Source organism: Bufo gargarizans, unplaced genomic scaffold (genome assembly GCF_014858855.1).
Source record: "Bufo gargarizans isolate SCDJY-AF-19 unplaced genomic scaffold, ASM1485885v1 original_scaffold_937_pilon, whole genome shotgun sequence".
Lineage (NCBI taxonomy): Eukaryota > Metazoa > Chordata > Amphibia > Anura > Bufonidae > Bufo > Bufo gargarizans.
In genome coordinates this window covers 31819-59087 of record NW_025334764.1, presented here as the reverse complement: position 1 = coordinate 59087, position 27269 = coordinate 31819, and the positions used below count along the sequence as shown (strand labels likewise).

The 27269-nt window shown below is 43.4% G+C and overlaps 1 protein-coding gene across 1 annotated transcript in view; it reads left to right on the top strand.

The window, feature by feature from the left end:
• The window catches only part of LOC122924250 (otoancorin-like), a 35173-nt gene extending 9045 nt beyond the window's left edge, over positions 1-26128 (top strand). Inside the window, exons 6-22 of the mRNA XM_044275181.1 lie at positions 196-411; positions 1251-1418; positions 3271-3411; positions 4781-4836; positions 5257-5374; positions 7649-7722; positions 10144-10273; positions 12984-13174; positions 13260-13353; positions 15132-15261; positions 16409-16596; positions 16690-16845; positions 18145-18287; positions 20225-20361; positions 21579-21676; positions 24569-24767; positions 26028-26128. Coding sequence (XP_044131116.1) covers positions 196-411; positions 1251-1418; positions 3271-3411; positions 4781-4836; positions 5257-5374; positions 7649-7722; positions 10144-10273; positions 12984-13174; positions 13260-13353; positions 15132-15261; positions 16409-16596; positions 16690-16845; positions 18145-18287; positions 20225-20361; positions 21579-21676; positions 24569-24767; positions 26028-26107 — 2319 coding nt within the window. The 3' untranslated portion in view covers positions 26108-26128. The remainder of the gene's footprint in view (positions 1-195; positions 412-1250; positions 1419-3270; positions 3412-4780; positions 4837-5256; positions 5375-7648; positions 7723-10143; positions 10274-12983; positions 13175-13259; positions 13354-15131; positions 15262-16408; positions 16597-16689; positions 16846-18144; positions 18288-20224; positions 20362-21578; positions 21677-24568; positions 24768-26027) is intronic.
• Positions 26129-27269: the final 1141 nt, after the last annotated feature.

Sequence of the window (27269 nt, the reverse complement as noted above, 5' to 3'; positions counted from 1 at the left end):
TGCTTGACCTACCGCTTACTTCGTATGGATGCACGGGACTCCCCTACTCGTGATGGGTGGAGATCCCAGAGATCAGACCCGACCCTCTGCTATCCTGAGGATATGGGATAAATTAAGATCTTAGCACAATCCCTTTAATTACACAAGAGGAATAGAAATGGATATAAATACATAAAGTGATATTCTATTTTACAGCTAAAGTCTCAGTTCCTTCAAATAGCTGTCTTAAACCAGACCTTGAATGAAAGCCTGGGCTCTCTCTCAGATGCCGTGGTTGGACTGACCATATCCCAGCTTGAATCCTTATCTCCAGAAGCTGTGCAGAGCGCTATCCTAACACTCCAGCAAGTCTCGGGGTGGACTAAGAGCCAGATTATGGTCCTCACAAGGAAGTTTCTCCACTTTGAGAAGGTGATGTATATGTAGAAAGACATTAAAGTATGGCTGGAAAGGTTCTCCAGCTGACGTTAAAGGGGTATTCCCATCTAGGACATCACCTATCACTAGGAAACGCCATCATGTCAGATAGGTGCAGATACCACCTCTGAGACCTGCTCCTATCTCCAGAATAGGACCCCTGAAGTGAATAGAGAGCAGCCACACATGCGCTGCCACCCTCCGGGTCACCTCTATGGGAGTTCCAAAAATAGCCGAGTGGGAGCTTGGCCATTTCCAGCAGTCCCATGGAGGAGAATCGAAAGATGGCCATGTTTGGGTGATGTGCTCTCTATTCAACGCAAATGGACTTCTGAAAATTTTTGGACTTTTAAAATTTTCTGAACTCCCACAGCACCTCGTGCTCTCCTTCACTTCAGGGGCTCAGTTCTCGAGATAGGAGCAGGTCCCAGAGGCGTGACCCACACCAATCTGACATTAATGGCATATTCCATCAGGATGCCCTTTTAATGTCTGAGGGTGTAGTGTGCATTAATAGAAGACGTAGATGACAAAAGCAAAATAATAAGCCATGGGAAGCATAAATGTATGAGATTGATAAACTGTGCTTGAGGTGCCTTTGGCCCTGTGTTGGATTGGGGTTCCTTGTTTGGGATTCCAAATGTTTTTTTTTCTCCTGGGCCTTTTTTTCTTTTTGGCGCCCACTATTGTATGTGGGCCTGGACCCATTGGAGGATCCTCGGGTACTCTGGTGAGAGAGTCCAACCCCTTTAGCCATAGTGGATCTAGAAACATTCACTGTATTTTGGGGTCACCATGATAACATTTGGTATATATATGATTTTCCATATTAGGTTCTAACATATTCCAACGTAAGTCAACTGGGAGAACTGGTGTCAGGAGTCAGTGCAGAGTCCTTTTATGAGATGAATTCCCGAGATTTCTTTATGGCTATGAAGAGTGGACTCTCCCAGCATGTAGCATATTTCACCCCAGCACAACAAGAGAGCTTCCTAAGTAAGGTAACCAGAGGTTTGCTTACCATTAGGTCTAATGCACTGGCCTTGCTATCTTAAAAAATTTGGAATAATTCTGTATGGTTATGGTCAAAGTTCTCAGTCCCTGGAAAGGTGAACAATGCATGGACCCTGTATTTGTGGCACAGAGTACCTATGGGTCCATATTACACACTGCGTACCACCCATGGCGCCTCCATGATGGATAATAGCTCCAAGCACGTGTGACCTCCTCTGCATTTATGTCAGCTGGAGATGGAGCCCCATTCTTAAGATTGGAGTGGGTGGCAGGGCTGGATCGCGCAGGGCAAGAGCTTTTCGGTTTATAATAACACACTGCTGGGCAGAGGCTTCCACCCAGCAGTGTGTTCGGTGACATAACTGGCTCTGAAGGGCGGGCTTTAGCAATGCCCTAGCTATTTTACAGGCTGTGACGTCACCGGGCTCACTGCTGGGTGGAAGCCTCTGCCTAGCAGTCCCTATGGAGAGCCCGGTACGTCACCGGATCTCAAAAAAATTCCTTTTCCCTGCGCGATTCAGCACAGGGCAAAGAAGAGCATCGGAGTATGAAAAGCTCTGATGCTCATATCAGAGGGGCTGCCTTGGTGAAATTGTGGATACGTCCAGGTTCAGCTCTGAACCAGGGCAACCCCTTTAAAGGCTGGGTCTCCACAGGACGTCTGCAATACGGTGACTGCAACCTAGCCCAATGGTCACACAAATTCGCAGGTTACCAAAGGTGTCACTATCAAGTCCCATGACAGGGAATGGAGAAAGACATGCATGAGCTTCCTCTCCTGTCACGGCACAGCCCCATTCTTGTGGTAAAAGCGGGTCCTATTGGACATTTATGGCATATCCTATTGAATGTTCAGATGGGACAACCCCTTCAAAGGAAATCTGTCACCCCAATTTAGGACTATTATCTACAGTAATACATGATCAGTACTGAAAATACACCAATTTATATTTTCTTTCTGTCCCTGTTCCCCCGGTGTCAGCACTCAAAGCTGCACTGAAATACACAGTCAGGACTGCTGGGTTGGGCTAATATAATGGAGAGGACTCGTGTGCGCATGCACAGCAGTCCTGACAATGTATTTCAACACAGCTCTGTACACTGACAGTGGGGAAACAAGGGACAGTAGGAAAATATAAAATAGTGATATGGACTCTGTATCTTCAGTACTGATCATGTATTACTGTAGATAATAGGGGTGACAGATTCACTTTAAAGAATTTTTGTGATTTTTTTATTTTTATTATTTCCATATCACATTTAAAAATAAATATCATGTGTTTTTCACACTGGCCACTGAACCTCGGAATAGGATGATACTTCTGCAAAGATAATTTTTTCAGTAGTCATCTTATTATCATCACAGGATTACAATGACAGGTAACACCTATGATCCACCATTCACAATATATAATGGTTAGAGCTCGCCTCCTCCCCTCCCTGCTCAAGGACCTCTGCACAGACCCCTGCAGCCTAATGTGGTGCAGCTTTTACCACTGTAGTTTATCTGCAGGTCCTGTGCAGACTTTTGATACATGCGGCCATACTATCCAAAACTGACCCCTCAAACTTCCACTTAATTTATTATTGTAACTTTACCAGTAGTTATATCCTGATATAAAGGCAATGGTATTTGTATATTAAGGTCTTCTCATCCAATGCAGACATGACAATGGTTACAGCATAACAGGTAGCGCCCTCACATCATCTAGGATCATGACGCCAGTTAACAGACTCAACCTTGTAAAATAGTCATATTGTTCCCTTCCATTTAGAAGAACACCATAAAATAACACAATCTCACCAGTCGTATCTCCTTACTTTGCTTCTTCTCATTAGGTGATGTCTTCTGGAGAATTTCAGACCGTCCTGTCAGACATGAATGGAGCCTTCTTTAAACACGTGTCTCTCTCACAACTGCTCGCACAAGGGAACGTGGACATAACAGAACTAAGTGACAAGGAGCTGAGAAGGAGTCAGGTAATTGTAGGTTTAACCCAAATGCCCTGAGGATCCATTCAAGCTGCCAGTAGAATCGGAGGGGCAGTGTTGACTGCAGGTGCGTAGATGGAAGCAGGGGAAGCAGCTGCTACAGGGCCCAAACTCAGGAAGGGGCCTGAGAGGGGGACAAATGGATTTATTTTCAGTGCCCAGGGAGCAGTGAGTATGGTGCTCGTCGTCTAGCACTGGTATTACTCTCCGCTCCCTGTTCTTCTTCTCCAGGAGCTTGGCAGTGCACAGCTTCAGGATGGGACGAAGTTTGCATAGTAGCACACTATGGCCTAAAGCTGTGCAATGTCAGGTCACAGTGTAGCACGTGGCTTAACAGAGTGCGCAGAAACTTAAAAAACGCCCACCGAAATGAGGTGAGTATATTTTTTTTTTGTCCCGATCTGAGGTTGCAGCCATTATTCTCTTCTTCAAGAGAGTTTACTAATCTAGTTTTTATAAATACATTTCTCAGGAAGGGGTCTGTAGTTTCCTTCAAGAAATTGCCGGAGGCAGCAGTCACCCCACAACAGAGAGTAACATGACATTTATTAAAGGGAACCTGTCACCTGGATTTAACCCCCCAAACCACCACTAACCTGTTATCCGTCATAGTGACAAGTTTTCAAGGATAATATTAGAGAGAAAAATAGCTTTGACGGATGCATGCTTATGGCAGCAAGGAGTCATGGGGGTGGAGCCACCCTGCCAAGGAGTCATGGGGGTGGAGCCACTCTCTCTAGGAGTCATGCTAGGTGGTCCTCCTTCCTGACTTCATTGACATCTTTCAGAGGACATTTAAGTGGCATTCAGCACCTGTGAAGTGCACAGTTGAAGGCAAGTCTATCACACACTGCTATCCATCAAAGCTCCTTTTCTGTATCAGGCCTCATTCACACGGCCGTATCCGTTTTGCGGTCCGGAAATTGCTGGTCTATAAAACACGGATACCAGCCATGTGTGTCCTGCATTTTTCTGTTCCACATGTCCCGCCCTATATTAAAAATGCGAATTCTTATTCTCAAAACGGACAAGAATAGAACATGTTTTATCTGTTTTGGGGGACAGTGGAACAGACATACCGCGTTTTATCGGTCCCATTCAAATGAACGGGTCCGCATCCGATCTGCAAAAAAATGCGGATTGGATGCAGACCAAAAACACGGTTGTGTGCATGAGGCTTAATAGAAAGAAGCTTATTACATCTGTCGCCATAACTGATAACAGGTTAGTGGTGGTTTGCGGCAGTGGCGGGGCGGTGTGAAGTATCATAATGGGAGCGGTGAGAGTATGACTTCACTTATATTTTCAGGGATGTCTTCTGTAATTAACCATGTACTTTATATATTTTCTATTTCAGGCCCTTCTTTTGTTTGACCTACTGTCTCCAAATGTACCACTGGTGAATCTGCTTAGGTAAAGTGTGATAATCCTCTAGGAACATTCAGTATTTTTATTATGAAGTGGTGTTTTGCGTAGTGTTGTTATCATAGGCCTTCATATGTAGTGGTGTGATATTCGTGATGCTCTCTGATTTCTGGGTGTCCGCTCTTATGGGAATGAGATCAGCCATATTGGATTTTCATGACGGATCAAACCCACCTCACAGGACGATCAGTTGTTGAAATGTAGGACATCTCACCTATGGTATACGCAGGATTTTAGGAGCAGGTGGCGGTAACCTACACACAGGGCACCGTGTGCCCACTGCCACCTACATGCATGTAAATTCACCAACCTGAATGAAGCCCACCTCCTGCTGCCTTACATTTCCTCCATATTGTTTGGGGCCCCCCAGACTCTTCACAGCCTGTTTTTACCCCTTATATTTTCTAGTACAGGACAACTGGTGAAAGGAATGACCTGCGAATACGTAGACAAGATGAGCAAGCCGACCTTCCTGAACCACTACAAGCTCATAGAGAGGAACCTGCCCTTACTTTCTCCACATCAGGTAGTAAGCCAGGAAGGTCTCTATCTAAAGACTGAAAGCAGAGATCTTGAAAACTGTAATGAATAGATGTAGAAAGTATACAGGAACATTATAGAAATTATACAATGAATAACCATTTGCTAAGGCAACAACCCGCAGGGTAGGTGAGGAGTAGGATAGTCATTATTGTGGCAATCTTCATCCTAGCTCTCCCTGGGCCATACACAGTGAACGGAAGGCGCACCCTTTCTTCCCTTGGGGCACACCCTGGGGTTGGGGTTCCTGCTTGGTGGTAGTTGGGGTGCCCTTGATGGTGAACAATTTGGCTGGGTGCAGAGGCAGAGGCAGATGGATGGTGGAGTCAATAATCAGGCCTGTTGGTTGCAATAAATAAAGTCTTTATTAAATCGATGATGTGAGTAGTAGTACATGTAGCAGTAAAAGGCACAGTTCCAAAGTATATGACAGTATAGTATAACTGTGTATAGGCAGCAACAATGATGGTAATAGTAGTACTTCTTGACTGTCCTTCTAAGGACACTTTACAGTCTTTCCAACTAACCACAGGCGTGCTATTCTGTTCTTAATAACCCTTTCTGCAATTTCCGGGCTGAGGGGTGCACAATTTAGATCTGGATGGCCAGTCTATCTCAAAGTATAGTGGGTGCCAAAGGCAATATGATCTTTCCACAGCAGCAAAGACTCAATGCCATAAACTAGTGAATACTTTGCTGCTGGAGTCCTGCACGGCGTGGATGGTTCTGGACCTTCTATAGACATCTGGTCTCTTCCTCTCAGGGGTTCTCTGTTAGAAGAGTAGGTTTTTTGGCAGACAAAGGTTCTCTGGACTTGGCTTGTTCTGCAGGAACTCTCACTCACACACATTCTTCCTGTAGCTCTGCTCAGGCCAGATTCCACATTAACTAGCCAGGGGGCGGACTCAGTCCATCACCCTAATAACCTAAACAGTCTTCCAATATTAACCATATATTGCCCATACATTGCTATTAGGGATACACAGTGCATATGGAAGTTAGAGCTTTAACCATGAAATCACAACATTTAAATTGATGACATCAAATTAACCCGCTTACCAGTAATTAACCCCTTGCAGTGTTCCTCTGGGGCACTGCACTTATAATATCTGTATTACAGAGAGTAAGGTTCTGTTAATTTGCATTTGCAATGTACACCGGAGGTATCTTCGGGAGGATTTCCCAATGTACACCTCCAATGGATGCGTCGGATGTATGCCATTATATGGTCATAGGAGTTGTCCATCATTTTTTTTTCAAAATTTCTTCCCTCCAGCGCCAGTACCTGTGAAGAAATCAATACCGATCTGCTCCCTACCACTCCATACTGGCTCTGTGGCTCCCTGGCGATCTGCAGGAACAATGGAGCAGTCAGGTAGCAGGAAGGTACAGATCTCTTCACAGGTACCACTGGTGGGGGTGGATTTAAGAAAAAAAAATCCTGAAAACCCCTTTAATTAAATAATACTCTGTAAGTGTAAGTTCACATCTGTTTTGATGGCTTCGTTCAGGGCTTAATTGCAAATTCAACATAAAAAAGCAGACAAAATTTTTTTGCACGCAGAACTTTTTAAAGAGGCGCCCGAAAATTGACCACATTATAGGCGATAGAGTCTGTTTGGCCGAATCCAGCATTTTCGCTATTTTAGTTCTTCTGCTCCTCTAATGGAGGGACTTACTAGCGCTGGTGTGAACACAGCCTGACCTATGTGTATATAGAACCCAGCTTATCACTGAGGTATATGGAGGCCAGGATGGAGGCTTGTATGCCACCGCCAACAAATTTAGCATCAGAATAAGGAAGGTGCGGACAGAGAATGCTGGTTGATATCGGTTGTGTGTGACGACTTGTATCATTACCTGTTATACTAATATTATATATATTGTTATACTTAGGCCTCATGCACACAGCCGTTGTTTTGGTCCGCATCCGAGCCGCCGTTTTGGCGGCACGGATGCGGACCCATTCACTTCAATGGGGCCGCAAAAGATGCGGACAGCACTCCGTGTGCTGTCCGCATCTGTTGCTCCGTTCCGTGGCCCCGCTAAAAAAATATAACATGTTCTATTATTGTCCGCGCTTTACGGACAAGAATAGGCATTTATATTGAAGGCTGTCCGTGCCGTTCAGCAAATTGCGGAACGCGCACGGATGCCATCCGTGTTTTGCGGATCCGCGATTTGGGGACCGCAAAACACACCATGGTCGTGTGCATGAGGCCTTATATTGCATGTTTTTTTATTCATTTTACATGTTAAGATCCATTGCTTGGCATGGAAATATTGGAGAGTTTCCCGTGCAACCATCCCTCCGTTCCTGCTGGCCGTGCTTCCGTAAGTTAACAACTTCAAAGGATTTTGGGTGGGGGGGTGAATCTGTAATGTATACTGTAGCTTATCTAAATGAGGGGAGAGGACGCATCGGTTAGTTCTTCCCAAGGCAAGGACCGTCCTGCTTTGATCATTATTGCCATGATGAGAAATGAATTATATCATATCACCTGGGTCATTCAGTCCCCCCCCCCCCAGCGATGCCACAAGTACAAGTGGAGAATATCAGACGATGGGGCTTCTTGTCTACTCAGGATGAGGGATTTCACTGCAAGATTTCTTGTATCACAAGACCACGTTTTCTGCTAAAAAATAACTACATATAAAAACATTATATTACAGTCAACAGCTAAAATGATGAGCAGATAGCAAAAAAAGATAATAATTTGAATTATATTTATTTCATAGTTACTTGTCCTCCTTCATGCACTACTGTCTCCAGTCTAGTGGTGGCAAATAGCTGTTCATCCTGCTCTTTCGGGGTCATGAATAGAATTTCAGAACCTAATGGAGGACAGACACATTTTGCACTTTGATGCAGTTTTGCAGTATTGAGTATCTACTCCTGAGTTGGCTAATAATTCTGCACTCCCTGTACTCCTGAGTTGGCTAAAATGGCACCTCATGGAAAAAAAAATAGGGGGAGCTGACATAATGGGATGCTGGGTTCCTAGCGGCACAGGCACTTCGTTCTACTGATTGCGGGGGGTCACAGCAGTACAGTCCTCTACATATGCCCCAATATCTTCGATGGGCAAACCCCTTTTAAAGGGCTACTGTCACCCCCCAACCCCCAATTTTCAGTTTTTGACTTATTATATTTGCTAATGTAAGCAGATTCCATATATGCCCCTCTTACCTCGGGCTGTGCAGTAATTACAGTAAAAAACATACTTTTATGATATGTAACTTTCTTCACTACAAGCAAGTTGGGCGGACTTGCTGGTAGTCGCCGCATCCTCTGTTTGAAAAAACGCCCCCTCCTCCACTTGATTGACAGGGCCAGCGAGCGCTCTCCTCCTCTCGCTGGCCCTGCCTGCAGCCTCAAATCCCGCACCTGCGCCGATGACGTCAGCCCTACACCCGGAAGAGAAGATTTCTCTTCCGGGTGTAGGGCTGACGTCATCGACGCAGGCGCACTGAGGAAGGAGCGGCCAAGCGAGCGTCCTTCTTTCAGAGCGCCTGCGCCGAATGACGACCGGTACGGCGCAGGTGCGGGATTTGAGGCTGCAGGCAGGGCCAGCGAGAGGAGGAGAGCGCTCGCTGGCCCTGTCAATCAAGTGGAGGAAGGGGCGTTTTTTCAAACAGAGGATGCGGCGACTACCAGCAAGTAACCAGCAAGTAACCGCCCAACTTGCTGGTAGTGAAGAAATTTACATATCATAAAAGTATGTTTTTTACTGTAATTACTGCACAGCCCGAGGTAAGAGGGACATATATGGAATCTGCTTACATTAGCAATATAATAAGTCAAAAACTGAAAATTGGGGGATGAAAGAAGCCCTTTAACTCTGGACTATTGGAAAAAAAATTACATTCATGTAGAGCTGGACCTTATTAAAGTGGTAATTTTGGTATCCAACCCCATCTGTATGGGACTGCTGTAGATAGTTGAGTACAACCCTTTCCAACAGGTCCCACAGAGATGAGTGGAGCTTCAGTGCACACGGGTAACCCTACTCCTCCATTCATTTCAGGGGGCTCTGTGGAGTATGGGGTCGCCTTGTTAGGACCCCCACCAATCTAATAGGTATCCACTATCCACAACTTGAAATTACTGGAATGCCCCTATATACAGTAGATGTTGTCCTGATAATTCATAAAAATCTGATTTTATGAAATTTGGCTCCTGGAAAAAAGTCTAGAAGTCTGCCCGACCATCAGTGTGTCCAACGGCACCATAACTTTTCATTTAAATAAATGGTATTTATTGAAAACCTCCAAATGATTTAAGCACTTCAATGATAATCACTTTGCCTGGGATCAATGGGGGTCTCTGCATTAGGAGGCATGACTGGTAAAAAGTTGGTTATGTTTTGAAACCCCTTACAACTGTTAAATAAAAGCATTCTTCCCCACTAGCGGAAAATCACTGCATATGGTTAATAGCATCTGTATAAATCCCTAAGTAGTGAGCTCCCCCTAGTGGTGGCTGCAGACAATCAGAATTGTGATATTACTCAAATAGGGCGCTTACCTTTTAAAAAATAATTGCACCAATTTAGATTAAATATAACTATATCACAGGTACATTTGCCAGCTCTAACCCACCTCCATTAACCTAGGCAAAAGGAATTATATATATCATTTCTTTTTTCCTTCTCTCTCCCTTGCATCCTAGGTGCATCATAGCAGCACGTTTGTCACACTGCCTACGTGAATTGATTTACTTTGCTAACTGTTAATCACCCTTTTCCCTTTCAGGACAGAATATTTTGCTTCTCACCTTCTCTGCAAACAGATGTTAATTGGTCTAAGGAAGATGGATCTTAACTATTTGCTGTTACAAGCAAGCAAGAAGGATTTCGTAATTAGCAAAGTGAATCAGTGCCTGGTAAGAGTTTCTGCACTGCAGTTTCACAGTCTAATACGTGAATACTTTTTGGATAGACGTCTCAGAGAACAGTCTGGATTTATTTCAGATTTAGAGAAGGAAAATAAGAAAAATAGATATTTTTCATTAGCCTCAGATCAGACCTCCATCAGCCTCAGATCAGACCCCCATCAGCCTCAGATCAGAGCCCCATCAGCCTTAGATCAGACCCCCATCAGCATCAGATCAGACCCCCATCAGCCTCAGATCAGAGCCCCATCAGCCTCAGATCAGACCCCCATCAGCATCAGATCAGAGCCCCATCAGCATCAGATCAGAGCCACATCAGCCTCAGATCAGAGCCCCATCAGCCTTAGATTATACCTGCATCAGCCTCAGATTGGACCCCATCATCCTGAGATCAGACCCCATCAGCCTCAGATCAGACCCCCATCAGCCTCAGATGAGACCCCCATCAGCCTTAGATCAGACCTGTATCAGCTTAAGATTGGACCCCATCATCCTCAGATCAGACCCCATCAGCCTCGTACCGGACCCCATTAGTTTCAGATCAGACCCCATCAGACCTCAGATAAGACTTTAAATAAATAAATAAATTAATAAATAAAAAACCTTACCTCGCTTGCTCCGGATGTCCCTGCCCCTCTGTAGATTCTGCACTCACGGCCCCCTGGTCTTCTTCCTTCCTGCACTGTCAATAGTACGCACCTACGTGCACTACATCCTGACGCTGTACGCAGTCAGGACATTGTGCAGAGCGGGACCTGGAAAACCAGGGAAAGTGAATACAGCCAACGCAGTGCTTCCCTCCCTGCGCCTCCCACATGCTGATGACCGCTTTCATAATGGAAGTGGTCATTAACATTCAGACTATAAGACGCACTGACATTTTCCCTCATTTTTGGGCTAAAACAGTGCGTCTTATAGTCGGAAAATAATATATATATATCTATATATATATACCATATATACAGTCAGGTCCAAAAATATCGGGACATCGCCACAATTCTAAAATTTTTGGCTCTATACACCACCACAATGGATTTGAAATTAAACGAACAAGATGTGCTTTACCTGCAGACTGTCAGCTTTAATTTGAGGGCATTTACATCCAAATCAGGTGAACAGTGAAGGAACTACAACAGTTTGCATATGTGCCTCCCACTTGTTAAGGAACCAAAAGTAATGGGACAGAATAATAATCATAAATCAAACCTTCACTTTTTAATACTTGGTTGCAAATCCTTTGCAGTCAATTACAGCCTGAAGTCTGGAACGCATAGACATCAGTCAATTACAGCCTGAAGTCTGGAACGCATAGACATCACCAGACGCTGGGTTTCATCCCTGGTGATGCTCTGCCAGGCCTCTACTACAACTGTCTTCAGTTTCTGTTTGTTCTTGGGGCATTTTCCCTTCAGTTTTGTCTTCAGCAAGTGAAATGCCTGCTCAATCGGATTCAGGTCAGGTGATTGACTTGGCCATTGCATAACATTCCACTTCTTTCTCTTAAAAAACTCTTTGGTTGCTTTTGCAGTATGCTTTGGGTCATTGTCCATCTGCACTGTGAAGCGCCGTCCAATGAGTTCTGAAGCATTTGGCTGAATATGAGCAGATAATATTGCCCGAAACACTTCAGAATTCATCCTGTTGCTTTTATCAGCAGTCACATCATCAATAAATACAAGAGAACCAGTTCCATTGGCAGCCATACATGCCCACGCCATGACACTACCACCACCATGCTCACTGATGAGGTGGTATGCTTAGGATCATGAGCAGTTCCTTTCCTTCTCCATACTCTTCTCTTCCCATCACTCTGGTACAAGTTGATCTTGGTCTTATCTGTCGATAGGATGTTGTTCCAGAACTGTGAAGGCTTTTTTAGATGTCGTTTGGCAAACTCTAATCTGGCCTTCCTGTTTTTGAGGCTCACCAATGGTTTACATCTTGTGGTGAACCCTCTGTATTCACTCTGGTGAAGTCTTCTCTTGATTGTTGACTTTGACACACATACACCTACCTCCTGGAGAGTGTTCTTGTTCTGGCCAACTGTTGTGAAGGGTGTTTTCTTCACCAGGGAAAGAATTCTTCGGTCATCCACCACAGTTGTTTTCTGTGGTCTTCCGGGTCTTTTGGTGTTGCTGAGCTCACCGCTGCGTTCCTTTTTTTTAAAGAATGTTCCAAACAGTTGTTTTGGCCACGCCTAATGTTTTTGCTATCTCTCTGATGGGTTTGTTGTGTTTTTTCAGCCTAATGATGGCTTGCTTCACTGGTAGTGACAGCTCTTTGGATCTCATCTTGAGAGTTGACAGCAACAGATTCCAAATGCAGATAGCACTCTTGAAATGAACTCTGGACCTTTTATCTGCTCATTGTAATTGGGATAATGAGGGAATAACACACACCGGGCCATGGAAAAGCTGAGAAGCCAATTGTCCCATTACTTTTGGTTCCTTAACAAGTGGGAGGCACAATGCAAACTGTTGTAATTCCTACACCGTTCACCTGATTTGGATGTAAATACCCTCAAATTAAAGCTGACAGTCTGCAGGTAAAGCACATCTTGTTTGTTTCATTTCAAATCCATTGAGGTGGTGTATAGAGCCAAAAATGTTAGAATTGTGTCGATGTCCCAATATTTATAGACCTGACTGTATAAACCACTGATCAACTGCAAACAAATATAACCGTTCCCTCCGTCTTTCAGAACAATTCTGTTGCCGATGTGTATCAGCTCGATATACTTGGGGATCTCATTTGTCACCTGTCTCCAGGCATCATAGAGACTGGTATATCCTCCACTGTAATGGAGGCAGCGTTAAATCAGATGAAGGCCTGCACCAATCTCAGCCGAGAACAAAGTGAAGCAATTAAACACAGAATTTGGGAACATTACGGGTAAGCAAGGATCTATAGGTTAGCATTGTGTCCGCTGATAAGAAGCGTTGTCTCAATGTATTATCAGTATATCTGTTCTGCGTAGAAACCCATTAAACTGGTCGTCTGAAACAGTGCAAGATATGGCGGCTTTCTGGAATCTTTTGTCAAAAGAAGAGATGATGATTATAACAGAAAAGGTATCACTATTATATCACATTTTGGGGTTCTCCTTGAATTACTGACCTAATAAAAGTAGCAGGAATGTGTGGCCTTCCAGTCCATGTATACTATGATTCCAGACATATTGTCTAAGGCTGGCAAAAAACATTCAGACAGCTGTCGGCTGGCAGATATCTATTCCTACTTTCCCGTTCACATGCATACTTGGCTGAACTGAGCATGCATGCATTCCTATTGGGGACTAAACCTCGTATCTCCTGAGAGACTAAAGGGATCTGGCATATTGAAATCCAAAAGTTCCATCTTTCTTTCCTGTGACACGCGCGGCCCCTTCTTCATTTCTATGGGGAAGACAGAAATAGCCGAGCCAGTGCTTGGCTATTTTCGGCGGCCCCGTAGAAATGAATGGAGGGCGGCTGCGCATGCGCAGTGCGCCCTCCGTTCATTTCCCTGCTCCTTTCTTATTGTAGATGCGGGTCCCAGAGTTGGGACCCGCACCTATCAGACAATAGGGGCATATCCTAGCGATATGCCCCCCATTGTCTGAGATGGTAAAACCCCTTTAAACATTTAGCTATGTAGGGTTCAAGTTAGGTGCAGTGTCTATGATAAACTTGTGTCACTAACTTCACCTCTTCAAGGTGGGTAGTATTGTTAAAGAGGTTTTCGGGGACTTAAATATTGATGACCAATGCTCAGGACAGGTCATCAATATCAGATAGGTGAGGGTCCGACACTTGGCACCCCCTCTAATCAGCTGTTTTGGGAAAGTGCTAGCGCCCAAAACTATAAAGTGGATAGAAGGCTACATGCACAGCAGCTAAGCTCCCCTTCTTTCTGTGGTCAGCACCAGCTGTGCCACTGCCTGAACCTGTCAATCAAAGCAGCCAGGGAGAGGCTGGCCACAGAAATGAGTGGAGCTTGGGTGCAACAAGAGCACTGGTGACACCCTCATTGCACTAAAGGCCTAATTTGCATATTAAGAAAAAGTGTGATCACTCAGGGAAGGAGCCTCGGATTACCTAAAGATAGCTGGCGTTTTAATCAGGTGAACCACAGCCATTTGTCTGTGCAAACTGTTGGATAGGGAGGTCGCTGGGTACAGATTCCCTTTAAACAACATGTTATTTTTAATGGGGTGGGGCTGTGACAACCTTTTTTTTTGGAACACAGGGGTGGTTGTAATAAAATTAAACTGTATGGAACAAATTAATTAATAAAATATGCCACTTGTTGCGTGAAAAAGTTGCAAACTGCGTGTTTCTGACTCAACGGCATTTGCACAAAAACTTTTGCCGTTATTCCGCCAGCCTCTCCGCCTTCCCGACAAAGGGGTCGTGGTGAGGGTCAGAATTTCGTTTGAGGTGCACAGACTAATTTATGACGAGGCATACGCCGCCCGGCTATGATAAGTCTGCCTATGAAGCAATATTCTTATGATGGATATCATTACCCTCTCATTTAAATTATCTGCACAGCTATTCTTTAAAAAGAGCAAATGAAGCAACCAATTAAGCAGCGAGGGAATGACAGTATTTAGAGAAGAGTGATCTTTTTAGTATGTTAATTGGTCAGCAATTTGCTGCTGAAGGTGTTCTGCATTTTCTGCTTTCCTCAGTTTCCTCAGATTCTCGGCACATACTTGGGAGGTGGTGACAAAATGTTCCAAAATTAAACTTGAGAAGCTTTTGAAATGTCATGACTCGGTCACCAAAATGAATGCAAGTTTCCTTTACTGAGCCGAGGTGTATAAAGCATTTCATCTGTGTACAGTTTTCTCCTAACTTGTGTTCAGTTCCAGAAGCTGGTCTCAGAGATTGTATCAGGAGAAGCCGCCATACCTCAGAGCGATGAGATGCTATCAGGATTATTCCATGCCATTCACTTACGTGGTGCCAACATATCTGAGCCTGACCAGACGGCAGGTAAAGCTGGTTCGTCACATTCTGCGGGCGTCATTAGGATGCCATTCCCTCTCTTCTCTATAGTATTCAATAGGCTCATTGTTCGCCAGCCACCAAACAAATGTCTTCTCAGGTATTGAGTAGCCTGTTATATTAAGACCTAATAAAAAAGAATCAAGATCAAAATTTCTCTATACAAAGAAAATTTGTGCATTTTTTGAATTTTTGTTATTTTTATATTTTTTTCAATTGACATCTGATTACATCAAATGTCAACATTTAGCAAACTGAATCATTGTGTAGGTAGAGTCACTCTTTTAGGCCTAGAGGGCCCTTTGCAGTCCAACAGTGATCGGTGATCATCATAGAGTTCCTCTCTGTTCCTTGACCAGTTTGTTAAGGAGGCCATACAGCTGTCGACCAAACTTAATGTTAAGGCGGCAGCTGCTGCTTTGCTCACCTCTCCCAGTGGTCTGGACCCAACTCCCGCTGTCTCCTTCCTTGCAGGTTCAGCCACCAGACTTGCTCTGACCCTACACAGACCGTAATTTTTTTTACCAGACAATGTCTGGCACTTTCCCCTGTGGGAGGGTTCTTGAGCAATAGGTTTTCTAGCATACTAGGATCCTGCAAAGGTGTCTGTTCTGTTGTCTGCCTGTGTACTGCCTTTCTGCCTGTTTACTGGATTGTGACTCTCTGCTACCAGACCTGACCTCAGACCATACACATACCTCTGTTCTCAATGGGGAATAGAGAATAAAGTGGATTCTAGAAGACACCTCCATAAGAACACAAGGTTGGTCATGCTGATCATGGTTGGTCACACTTGATCCTTCTTCCTCCAACATCTACTATCAGGGGAGAGCCAGGGCACACATTCGATATTCAGTCCTGAAGAAATTGGTGGGTTCAGCTGACATTCATCTACTGTGTATGTGCACCTTTATCATAGAGGTGTGTCCCCTTACCTATATGATTCTCATTGATAAGTCGGAAGAGTTTGGTGTTGTATGGCTTTAAGAAAAATTCCACTTTTGCCAGGACTGTAAGCCGATACTGTTAATTACCACCATATAGCCAGGAGTGTCCATGGAAATATACATTATATGATCTGCCAGTTACTACCTAAGTAACACTCATGCGATCCAACATGTTGTTTTATATATAGAGTGTATAGGCATTAGAGCGCCATCTGCTGGAACAGTGATGATACTGGGTGAAGCCAATGCATTCTGGACTTCGGAGGAGCTGCAGTGCATGACACTGGACACCTTTGCCAAATGTGTTCAAGTCCTTGGTGTTCTAAGACGTTTCAATCAATCTCAGTTATATATTTTGAAAGAAAAGGCAAAAATGGTATAGTATGATGCTTCGTGTGGGTAACGCTTGGGGCGATAAGGGGTGCCACTGTTCTGCACTTTTGAAAATGTTCAAATCTTACTTCAAAAGGTTTGGGGCCCATTGTCAGAATGGAACAGTTATCACATTACAGCATTGGGACGTATAGCCACCACGCTGAGTGTCCGTGAGTTGAATGAGCTATACCTAGATTGTATAGATATGGTGTCTGCCCTTACCCAGCAGACAGAATGGACTTCTCCTCAGGTGAGTGCTGTGTAGGGTTTTTGTGCTGTTTTATAGCTATGGGCGCTCAAAAAAAAAAATATTTTGAAGAGTGGGCTGTAGTTATTAAGTAGTAGACATTTACATAGTTGGAAAGTTATTACATATTTTCTGCACTCAGCATTGTACTGGCCCACCAGAGGATCCTCAGGTGGGCCGAGGCTCTGATACCACAGTAGGCCCCAAAGGTCCAGACAAAAAATATTTGGAGCTGCCTTTGGAGACAATAACTTGAGCCTAGGGTCTATTTCTTTGAATCAAAACCTGCCTCGAGAATAATTTCCTCCGGTGGGTCCAGGGAACTCCAGTCGGACATTGTCTGTACTGGTAGTCGTGAGTGTTCTAAGTATTCCGTATTTTCCTGCAGGTCGCCATTTATTCCCTAGGATATAACCTGCTTTTAGATGCAGCTAATACATTGCTATATCAGTGTATACATCAGCATTTCACTATGGATTGGTTATGATACATACAAGTTGATTCAATAAGAGCATGTGGCAGTATATAAACCATTAGGTTGCAAGGTGGCAGGTGCAGAATATACTATGGTATAGGCACAGATTTTGTATATCTTGGGTTCACTATGAGCATGCAACCTAGGACTTGATACACACTATATATCACTTTTTTTGTTTTTCATTTCCAATTTTTTTATTTTTATTAAACAGTCTATTTGCAGTTTTTGCCCATGCAGTAGAGGCTTGGGAGATCAGGACAAACATACCTTTTGCAGACATTTAGAGTAGTGTGAAATTAACTTTTATTCTGCTAGGTTCCGCTCCTGCAAGTGTCCTGAAAGTGGAGTTTCATCATGAAGTCCTCCCTGTATTGAACTGCTTCACAGCCCATCCCCATTGCTCTGGATTACAACGGTAATGGCCTCCTGGTTGGATGATACAGCTGTCACTCAGAGCAGAGAGGATGAGCTGTGAAGCAGCTCAATGCAGAGAGCACTTTACAGTGAAGCATCAATTCCTTGGCACTTGCAGGAGCAGAACCTGGCAGAATAAATGTGTATATTCACACTACCCCTGATAAAAGAAAAAGCTGTGAATATAGGGAATATTTTTAATGCTTGAAATGTAAAATTAGAAATACTGACCAGCACCATCTGTTTCCACCTCCCTTTATCCGTCTCTCAGGTCCAGTGCACAGGTTTTGTGGGCTATTCTATTGCCTTGTATCAGAGGAACTATTGTAAATGTCTAATTCTTTAAAATCACAATGCTTTACTTTAAATCTATCTAGATAAACACAGCTGATTTCCCTGCTTCTTCACAGGCAAAGGCCATACTTCATGGTTTCCTAAACGATTCTGGAAAATCAATAAAAGATTTGAAGAGCTTTGAACTAGCCGGGCTGGGAAACAGTGTATGTGCTGCTGACGTCAAGCAGATAGATGACATCAACACTTTGGAGTTTCGGTATGTGTTCCTGAATTATTATAAATTGAAGATCATACTATGGTCTTTCCATGTACATACAGAATTCTTGAAATTTTTATAATTTGACTGATCTGTATATTCTCATTTATCATTCTATTCAGCATGTGTGTTCAAAGGCATCTACAAAATTGATGGCCTATCCTTAAGATAGACAATTAATATTATATTGGTCGGGGTCCAACTCTCAGGCACCAAGGCCCAGGTGCGACAACTGGTTCTTCACCCATTATAACCAGACTCCTGCCATAATTTGCTTTTCCAGAAAAATCTTCAGGCTTTTCAGTAGTATGTGTTCACTTTTCACTCCATGCTTTCAACCATATTTTTTAGCCGTCTCTCTCATCATGATACGTCCAAAATCTCTTCAGTCTGTTTTTTTTTGAGTCGAGTAGAGGGTTAGGCTTGGTTTGATCAAGTATCTCCTTGCTTGTTTCCTAACCATTGGCCATCAACAAAGTGGCTAAATGTCTACCTATGTGCAACGCACCGGGCACCCTAGGGGTGATGTGTGGTAAGTGTACTAGTGATGAGGTGCCGAGGATCGTAGTACTCACAGTTCAGTTGTCTCCTGAGGCCGGCGTGCAGTGGATGGGAAGACAGCACTAAATCCTCCGGGGCACTCTCGCTTGCAGGGAACACCAGCCAGATGGAAGTTGAGGTACCCTTGATGGCAATGTGGATGCTTAGGGTGCTTTGGCGGCTGGGCCCCTGTGTTCGTGATGCTAGCACCGTAAGGTGCAATTAAGAGATGGAGCAGAAGAATGAGGCAGTAGTTAAACCAAACAGGAACTTTACTTGTCAGATGTAGTAAGGCATCCAATATCATCACTTTGTCTTGCATACAGATGGCAAAAATGGATAAAGCTGCAAATCCAAATTAGTAGGCTCCTTGAGGTGAAGTGCAGAGGTTAGCTCCAGCTCACTTTAGTAGAGGTGATGTTCTTACTTGTACTTGGTTCCTTTTCTTGCTTTTGTTACTCAGCCTTTCAATAGTAGTTTAGAGCCTCTGTAAGTAAGCATTCTGACAGATGGCCTTTCTTTCCTTGGTTACAGTGGGCAGCCTGTAGCTTAGAAACTCTCCACCTAATGCAAAGGTGACTAAAACCTGATAAACTACAGTTATCTTCCTTTGCAAATAGTCTATAGTTCAGTAATCCAGCAACCCAAGGGCGATCTCCCTCAAGGCAGGCAAACTCTCTGCTTCATTATTTTAAAAGGTTGCGGTCCTCAAAGTGATAATTCACTTTATACCCCGGAAGGGTAATCTACAGTGTAGTATCAGATAGTCCTAATCTTGGACTCAAAGGTTGAGGTAAATTGGTTCCCCGGGCTAGGCCAGGGAGAACAGAGAAAAGACTGTCTCCTCTCCTTTCTCCTAACTCCCAACTCCTAATCTCTCTCTAACTTCTGTGGCTGCACTATATAGATGGTGTGATGGTGTGACCTCTAGTGGTGAAAGTATGTAATGCATGTTACCAGCCTGTAATATGGATTCAGCAGCATAGACAAAGGAATAGTGCAAAATGACATCATACTATATATAACAATTTGGAGTGGACCATACACACATATGTGGGACACTACATATGTATGACCTTCATAGTTTCCTGTTTTCACTGTATAAATGGAATAAACTTCAGAGGCCCTGTCTCATCAGAGTCAACCCCTTTCAGAACGGCCATCTTTGTAATACATGGGCTGCTCTGATTACATCAGAACGGAATTTGCTTGTATATGGCATCTCTCCTTTCTGGCTCATTGAAGGGATTCCAAGGCAAGGGATCCTTTCCATGATGTCCATATGCTCTAATAGAGCATATGGATAGATGTTGTCTTCGGGGAGCAACTCCTTTAACATGCTAAGTCATGTTGTAAACTGCTTTGTGATCTTTTCTTCTTTTTTTTTCTTTTCCAAGCTCTATTATTTCCAGAATTGGATCTTTCCCTTGTAGTCCAAGAATCCTGCAAGCTTTTAAAAATAAGACAGAGAAAATTTGGGGAAAAACTGAAAAGTGGAGCCATTTCATTTTGAATGATGTTGGCTACATAACAGGTAAACCCAAGGTAGATGACATTACACTCTTCTAGGCTTTCCTAAAAATTGGTATACGGTGAAATTCCATTAATCCAGCTGCCAATAATCCAAAAATGTGGATGTTCCGGCAGATGTGTCCAACACAGAACGTCATGATAATATGTAATTCCCCAATTTCCAGAACCAAAAGATGGAGCTGAAATGTCAATCTATTATAAATGTTGACATATCTTGTTTAAGATCTATCTGTAGAAGTAAATTATGACAGTGGGGATGATCAACCTGTGGCCTTCCAGGTATTGCAAAATTACAACTCTCATCATGCCCTAATAGCTGTAGGCTGTCCTGGCATGCTGGGAGTTGTAGATTTGAAACAGCTGGAGGGCCGCAGGTTGGGCATCCCTGATGCACAGCATACTTTTTTATGACTGTCCAGTAGTCCAGAAACCCCTATACTGCTGGATTGAAGATATTTAAAGAAGTTGTCCCATGAGGACAATTTATCTCTTATCCACAGGATAGGGCATAAGTGTCTGATCAGCAGGGCTCTGACCACTGGTGCCCTGCAGCCCATTCTTCCTCATGTGAATAGAGTGGTGGTCACACTGCCAGTGCATTCAGTTCTATGGGGCTACCAAACATGGCCGAGCACTTGTACTCAGCTATCTCCGGCAGTCCCATAGGGTCAAATGGAGAGGCGGACATGAATGCTGGTCTTCCGCTCCATTCAAAACGTGGAGCATGGGTCCCCCTTCTCGTGATAAGTGGGAGCCCCAGTGTTTGGACCTCTGCCAATCAGACACTTCGATCCTGTGATAAGGAGATAAGTTGTTTTCATGGCACAACCCCTTTATAGGAGTTGTCCAGTGGGCTAAAAAGTTTTAGATAAGGGGCAGAAAAAAAACAAAAAAAAAAAACATTACTGGCCTCATCGTCCCACTGCTTTTCCGCTCAGCCAGTCATTGGCAGCAGCAGTGACCCGCCTCAGCCAGTAATTGCTCGGGTGGGCATTTCCTGTGTGTCAAGACTGGATCAGGAAGAGGAGGCCAGAGGGGAACACGGTAAGTGGGTTGAAATGATACCGGTGGTGGGATCAGTGAGGTAAGTATTGCTTTTTATTTTAGTTTTTATTTAACCCTTTCTAGACAATCCCTTTAACTCTCTGAACCAATTGAGGTTGCACTGGTAACAGTATGTACTGACCAATATTCTTGATATGTGGTCTTTTTTTTAAGCTGGTTTCAGTAAAGAAGATTTCGAGGCTCTGGATCCAAGACTTATGTCCTATATTCAGCCTTCCGCCATTAAACTTATACCTCAGGAGATATTTAAGGTAATTACGGTACATTTATTAAATTTAATTAAATATATATAGCCAGAAGTATGTGGATACTCCTCTTAATTGTGGAGTTCACGCATTTTAGCCACAACCATTTCAAATATGTGTATAAACCAATCACACAGTCATGCAAACGCCATGAACAAACACTGGTAGTAGCCAGAAAAGCTCAGTGACTTTAAGCGCTCATTCACATGACCGTATTTTCTTTCCATGTCCGTTCCGTTTTTTTGCGGACCGTATGCGGAACCATTCATTTCAATGGGTCCGCAAAAAAAAACGGAAGTTACTCTGTGTGCATGTCTGTATTCCCGTTCCACAAAAAAATAGAACATGTCCTATTAGGCCTTTTGCACACAAACGTTTTTTTTTCCATTTCTGTTCCGTTTATTTGTGTTCCGTTGGCAGTCCGTATGCGGAATCATTCACTTCTATGGGTCTGCAAAAACAACGGAAGGTACTCGTATGCATTCCGTTTCCGTTCCGTTCAAAGATAGAACATGTCCTATTATTGCCCGCAAATCTTATTCCGTGGCTCCATTCAAGTCAATGGTTCCGTGAAAAAAACTGAATGCATAGGGAATGCATCGGTATGTCTTCCGTATCCGTTCCGTTTTTGCGGAACCATCTATTAAAAATTTTATTCCCAGCCCAATTTTTTTATGTACTTACTGTTTAAACATTATTGTATGCTTCCGTTTCCATTTGCGATCTGCAAAAAACGGATAACAAACGGAAACCAAACAGGAAAAAGGAACGGCAAAACGGAAAAGCGGATCTGTTTAAAACGGACAACAAAATACTGAAAAAGCCATACGGTCGTGTGCAAGAGGTCTTATTGTCCGCTTTACGGACAAGGGTAGTACTGTTTTATTAGGGGCCAGCTGTTCCGTTCTGAAAAATACTGAATGCACAAGGACGTCATCCTTTTTTTTTTGCGGTTCCGTTTTTTGGGACTACAAAATACATACGGTCGTGTGCATGAGCCCTTAAGAGGTTTTCCGAGTTTTTAATATTGATCACCTCTTCTTAGGATAGGTCATCAGTATCAGATTGGTGGGATACCCTTCGCTGATCAGTTGTTTGAGGAGGCTATGGTTGTCCGGTGTGCATCTGTCACGAGGGTGTCAAGAGCCACGTCTGACTCCGTTATACCCGGGGTCAGGAAGTCGCAGTGGGTGGCTGCGTGCTCTATGTCTAAAGATAGTGCTGTTACTTAATAGTAGCTTTCTGTGTTTGCCTTGCAATCCTTTTTGTCTCACTCAGGGATCCGTAGCTTCTTCTCCTCAGCTGTTTCTTGTCCAGCACTCCCAACCTCCTTATATTCCCCTCTCTCACTTCTCTGGTTGCCAGATATAGAGCTTCCTGCCTGGACTTCTATACTGACCCACTGGAGCTGTGTTGCTGCGGTCCCTGGTTGTCGTACCAGAGCGTTACCCTCCGGTTCCCTGTCGGTTGTTTGTTGTCGTTGTGGCCTATCTTGAAAATAGGACATCAATACGATAATCTCAGAAAAAACACTTAAACTTGGCACCGTCATGGGATGCCATCTATACCAAGTCAGTTCCTATATTTAACCTGCTCAGCTGTGTGAGTGCCTAAGTAAACTTTGGTGAAGGAGGGTCATCCTCTGGGGTTGGTATTTCCAGTGAAGGGTATAGTTAATGCTAAAGCAAAGTGAGTCCCATAAAGGTATAGCCCTGACATTAAAGGGGTTGTCTCACTTCAGTAAGTGATATTTATCATGTAGAGAAAGTTAATACAAGGCACTTACTAATATATTGTGATTGTCCATATTGCTTCCTTTGCTGGCTGGATTCATTTTTATATCACATTATACATTATACTGCTCACTTCCATGGTTACGACCACCCTGCAATCCATCAGCAGTGGTCGTGCTTGCACACTATAGAAAAAAGCACCAGCCTCTCTAGTGGCCAGGACTATAGGAGAGCACATAGGCCGGCACTTTTTCCTATAGTGTGTAAGCACGGCCACTGACTCTGGTTTGCAGGGTGGTCGTAACCATGGAAACGAGCAGTGTATAATGTGATGGAAAAATTAATCAAGCCAGGAAAGGAGGCAATATGGAAAATCACAATACATTAGTAAGTGGCTTGTATTAACATTTTCAACGTGACAAAAGACCATTTGCTGAAGTGAGAGAACCCCTTTAAACATGTTAGGGATATATTAGAAGATCGTCTGTGAGACAGACCTTCTCATCCAAAATTGCTTGACTTCGCAAATGCTCTTTTGGCTGAATGAGCTCTAATTCTCACACGTTCCAAAGTCTTGTGGAAAGCCTTCTCAGAAGAGTAGAGGGCCCAAATCCCTATAACCACCTATGGTTTTAGAATGGGAGATTCAACAAGCGCATGTAGGTGTGATGGTCAGGTGTCCACATACGTTTGGCCATAAAGCGTATATAAATGTACACATAACTAATAATTCATAACAATTTAACATTTTAAGAGAATTGAAGAAATTTACGGTGTATACAGTATAAGGGCACATTCACATGACCGCGCCATGTTTTGCGGTCCGCAAATTGCGAATACGCAAAACACGGAAGCCGTACATGTGCGTTCCGCAATTTGCAGAATGGAACGGGTGAACCCAATATAGAAATGCCTATTCTTGCCCGCGATTGCTGCCAAGATTAGGACATGCTCTATCTTTTTTGTGGGGCCTCAGAACAGAACTACGGATGCGGATAGCACACGGTGTACTGTCCACATCTTTAGCGGCCCCATTGAAATGAATGGGTCCGCAACCGTTACGCAAAATTGTGGAGACTCGTTCATACAGTCGTGTGAATGAGCCCTTACTAGGTGTAGTAATTTAAAAAAACACACAGACAGGCTAATAATGTTCTTTCCTAAGGAGCTGTCACCTGAACACATCACAAACCTTGGCCCTGAGAATGGAGCAATGGTTACAGGATCCCAGCGTGCGCTGCTGAACAGCGTACAACTGCAGAGCCTAAAGCAGGCACTAGAGGGCAGGAGAGCAAGCACTAACACCTCGCCACTAGTGACAACCCGCTCAACCACCACAGCAACCTCTCCCCCTGTGTCCAAGAGTAAGTAGTCAGTAGTCAGCCGTGTGCAGTACCCTCAGCCACTATGTATCTTATGGGCATAAAGGTTATATGACATCTCCAAAATCCTCCAAACTTATAAAACATGAAAAAAGAAGAAAACATTTTATAATATAAGTGTAAAATATTTAGCTATTAACCCTTTTAGCCCCGGGGAAAAAATATATTATTTTTTTTTGCTCTTTGTTTTTCACTACCGCCTTTCTGGGGCCATAACTTTTTTATTTTTCCGTTCACATTAGACATATGAGGGGTTTCTTATTTGCGGGACAAGTTGTACTTTCTAATGGTACCATTTTAAATTGCATACAATGTAGTGGGGAGCTAGAAAAAAATTCCAAAGGTTGTGTAACTGGAAAAAAAAAAGAATGCAATTGTGCAACATCTTTATGGGTTTTTATGGCGTTCCCTATGCAGTAAAACCGACCTGTTACTTTCAGGTAGGGTACATGAAAATGATTTTTATAACCTGGTTCCCTAAATGAGACAAACCCTTTAATGACCAAACTATAAAAAAGAATTGCCAATAATTATCATTGTGCAATAACCCAGGTTGTTCAGATTTAAATCAATGTCACACGTCGGTGTCTGTGCTGAAATCCGTGAGAAGGTGGTCAGTGATGCATCCGTGAAGCTGTCCGTGAAGGATCCGTGTGTCCATTTTTTGCTGTCCCTGTGCCATCCGTGTTTCACTGACCCTGCACAGCGGAAAAATTATTTTCAAAGCATCTCTTCCTAATGATCCGTGTTCACAGACCCATAGACTATAATGGGCGTGATGGATCCATGAACACGGACATGCTTCTGCGCTAAAAACATGGTCCCACGGACCGTGCTAAAACACTGATGTGTGAATACACACATTAAAATGAATAGGGACGTGTGCTGTACGTGGAGTACAGGGAGCACACGTGTGCTGTACGTGGAACACTGACGTGTGAATGAGGCTTACGTCTTCAAATGTGAAAATTAGCTAACGTGCCAATGTAATGTTATAATAAATTTGGGTCATTGCGCCTCCTCTTTTTATCGCTGTACAAAGCACTCTGTGCAGTACTCAGGTGGCGCATTTCATGTACGGGCTGTAGCGCTGCTGTAGGGTTCAGAAGAACAAAGGGGGCGCCGTGGGCAAACAAGGCCAATTATATTGTGATGTCATATGGCCTGTTTTTTGTATTTGTAGCATTTTTTTTTTCATAAAAAAATAAATAAATACATTTTCCATCTTCTTTTCTCTTCCAGGTGTCACAGTGACAGCTGATTATTGCCTTGTGTTTGCTTTATCCATGACTTGGACATCAGTAACGTCTTACTATTCTTAATTGTGTACTGTGCCAACCCTGCGCCCCTTCCTCACCCATTTATTGGGACTGTGTCTTTATTCACCCATATTGGGCGTAACAATTTCATTTTTATGCATGACTTTCATTTTTACAATAACACTAAAAAATATCTGTGAGCAAAATAAAATATTTTAATGCGGATGCGGTCCAGGAGTTGATTTACTTGTGAATTGGAACAATTTAAGGCTATGATCACATCAAATATACACAACACATATGCCTAGTCCAGGGGTCAGCAGTTGTGAGACTACAAGTCCCAGCTTGCCCCATTCACTTCTATGGAAATTCTGAGAACAGCCAAGCATGCTGGGAGTCGTAGTTTTACCACAGCTGGCGCGCTGGAGGAGGTTGCTGATCCCTGGCATAGCCTATGGACTAAATATATGCCAAAAGGGTATTCTGGTCAGTACGCACGGGTGTTAGAAAGCACAATTGACTTTGCTTACCAATACAAGGACATTCGACAATTTAAAAATGAATGTATGGAAATGACCACCAGAGAAGTCCACCTACTATCTCATACACATGGCCATACTTCAGATGTTGTACAGACCCATAATACAGTTCTCACAGCATTACCACAATCATAATTGCCAACCGGGCATCCTAGGTAGATTCCTGTTAGGCTGGAAACATATTGAGTTGCCTGGCCTGCCTCTATTAAAAAGTGGTTTTACTGCAATTTGTGTAAAACCTTAAAGGGGTTGTCCGACTTCAGCAAGTAATATTTATTATGTAGAGAAAGTTAATACAAGGCACTTACTAATGTATTGTGATTGTCCATTTTGCTCACATTATACACTTCTTCATCCATGGTTACGACCACCCTGCAATCCAGCAGCAGTGGCTGTGCTTGCACACTTGTAATGGTTAAGACTCCGTGTTGTGCCTTGTACAGCCATTTTATGTTATAAGCCTTAAACCTGTAGAATCTATGATATAAACTTTGAATTTCTCTGTGTAAGATTACTGTGACTTCAAGGTCGCTCCTAGCCCCTCCAACTTTGTCCCTTTGAGGAATTTGTACAATTATTAGCAGGACGAGTCCGTGACGAACACCCAAGTTTCAGGCGTATAGCCAAGAAATGCTTATTTCAGATTGTGATTTAATAATTTATGATGTAAATGCTTAATTATGTCT